This window comes from Colobus angolensis, unplaced genomic scaffold, assembly GCF_000951035.1.
Source record: "Colobus angolensis palliatus isolate OR3802 unplaced genomic scaffold, Cang.pa_1.0 Scaffold61, whole genome shotgun sequence".
NCBI lineage: Eukaryota > Metazoa > Chordata > Mammalia > Primates > Cercopithecidae > Colobus > Colobus angolensis.
This window is the reverse complement of record NW_012119710.1, coordinates 5,433,521-5,435,844: the sequence shown is the minus strand read 5'-3', so window position 1 is coordinate 5,435,844 and position 2,324 is coordinate 5,433,521. Positions and strand designations below refer to the sequence as shown.

The 2,324-nt window shown below is 37.6% G+C and overlaps 1 protein-coding gene across 1 annotated transcript; it reads left to right on the top strand.

The window, feature by feature from the left end:
• The first annotated feature begins 696 nt into the window (after positions 1-696).
• LOC105527146 (olfactory receptor 4C45-like) lies at positions 697-1,620 on the top strand. The gene has a single exon (XM_011963385.1). It carries the CDS (start codon positions 697-699, stop codon positions 1,618-1,620), a length of 924 nt encoding a protein of 307 aa, XP_011818775.1.
• Positions 1,621-2,324: the final 704 nt, after the last annotated feature.

Genomic DNA, 2,324 nt, shown 5'->3' with positions numbered 1-2,324 from the left:
ATTTACATAGACACAATTAAAAGATGCAGAAAGAGTGAGCATGAAAAAAAGGGTCATTTAGAGATAGATGCAACATTCAGGGATGTTGAATGAATTATCCTTAATGAGTTGTTATTGCAATAGTTACCCAGCATTCCAAAAGAGAAACATCTCCATTTGCAGTTCTGTCTCTGTGTACATGTGCATTTATATGATAGAAAAGGACAATAGATCACAGAACACAGCGGCTTAGATTTCGTGAGGCTTTGCACTTTAGTATCTAATATGCATATTAGTATCTAATATACATACTGGATTCATATACCTATAAATAACCACAACAAAAGAAAGTATAATTTCAACACATTTGTTATTGATAAGATTTGTCCTCTCTAAAAATGAAAGAAAGCCATATGTGAAATTTTAGAACCAGAAAGGAAGTTTGGAAGTCAACATTTACAACAAGATCTTGTTTTATTGTGGTACTTGTAAGATATTATCACTATTTCATTAATATATGAATTAGGAGAAATCTAATCTTCTGTTCCTCTTTACAGCTCTGCAAAACAGCAGAGGTGGCAATGTAGCTCCATCACCCCCAAAAACCAGGACTAAAGAGGTGATGAAATATTTTAGTATTGAATTTAAAATATCATCATTCAGAAATACTGTTTTTTTTTTTTCAGATGGGCTATATACACAACCTGAGCTAAATCTATGAAAAACATGAACAATGTAACAGAATTCATCCTGCTGGGCCTCACTCGCAATCCAGAACTGCAGAAATTCTTGTTTGTTATGTTTTTAATCACCTACTTGATCACATTGGCAGGTAACCTGCTCATCTCAGTCATCATCTTCATCAGCCCAGCCCTGGATTCCCCCATGTACTTTTTTCTGTCCTGTTTGTCCATTATAGATGTTTTCTACTCTTCTTCCATAGCCCCTAAAATGATCTTTGACTTGATCTCTGAAAAGAACACCATATCCTTCAATGGCTGCATGACTCAGCTCTTCACAGAACATTTCTTTGCGGCAGCTGAGATCATCTTATTAAGCGTCATGGCCTACGACCGCTATGTGGCCATCTGTAAGCCCTTGCATTATGTAACCATCATGAGTCAACCTATGTGTGGATTCCTGATGGGGGTGGCTGGGATTCTGGGATTTGTGCATGGAGGGATCCAGACTTTGTTCATAGCCCAGTTACCATTCTGTGGCCCCAATGTCATCGACCACTTTCTGTGTGATTTAGTACCTCTTCTAGAGCTGGCCTGCACAGACACTCACACCTTGGGGCCTCTGATAGCTGCCAACAGTGGATCACTGTGTTTCCTCATTTTTTCCATGCTGGTTGCTTCCTATGTCATCATCCTGTGCTCCCTAAGGACTCATATCTCTGAAGGGCGTCACAAAGCTCTGTCTAGTTGTACCTCTCATATTGTCATCTTATTCTTTGTCCCTTGTTCATACCTATATCTAAGACCTCTAACCTCCTTCCCCACTGACAAAGCTGTGACTGTCTTTTGCACCCTGTTTACACCTATGTTGAACCCTTTAATCTACACCCTCAAAACTAAGGAAGTAAAAAATGTCATTAAGAAGCTCTGGAAGCAAATAATGAAAACTGATAATCAATAAGTCTGATGACACAAACATTTAGGCAAGAATATCTGGTGATATTTTATAGAGATTTATTCTATTTCTTGATCGATGAAACTTGGGACAGTCCATTATCTTATCCTGTCTCCATCAATTTTTATTAGGAGGACATATAGTAGGCTGTGCTGACCTATTCATTAAGGCCCAGTAGTAGTGCCAACAGCCCATGATACTTTTAGGAGCCCTTGAAATGCTTCATTTCTTTAAAAGAAGAAGAAGAAAATGAATATAATCTAAGTACAACTGGATTATATTTATATTTATGCCAATACACTCATAAAATACAACTTTTAATACTTTCTATGGAGGAAAGAACTTACAAGGGCAAAAGTTTCAAGGGCTCACAAAATTTATATTGTTGTCCTGTTTGTGGGTATGAAACGGATTGACAGCAACATTCTTGACACCTTTCATACCCAGCACTACAGCTAGAATGAAGTTTTCTTCTACAAGAGGACAAACAACTATATATGAAAGGGCTAAAAAGAGCGTTTTCATGAAAACTTACTCTTAAAAAATTATATCTCCATTCTCTATAGTATACAATTATCTACAAAAAGAATTGAAAGTTTTTTTTTTTTTTTTTAGGCAGAGTCTCACTCTGTCACGCAGGCTAGAGTACAGCGGCACGATCTTAGCTCACTGCAGCCTCCACCTCCTGGGTTCAAGTGATTCTCGTGCCT

What these genes read in the sequence shown, in the direction of transcription:
- LOC105527146 (XM_011963385.1), top strand. Translation starts at nt 697, where the DNA reads ATGAAAAACATGAACAATGTAACAGAATTCATCCTGCTGGGCCTCACT.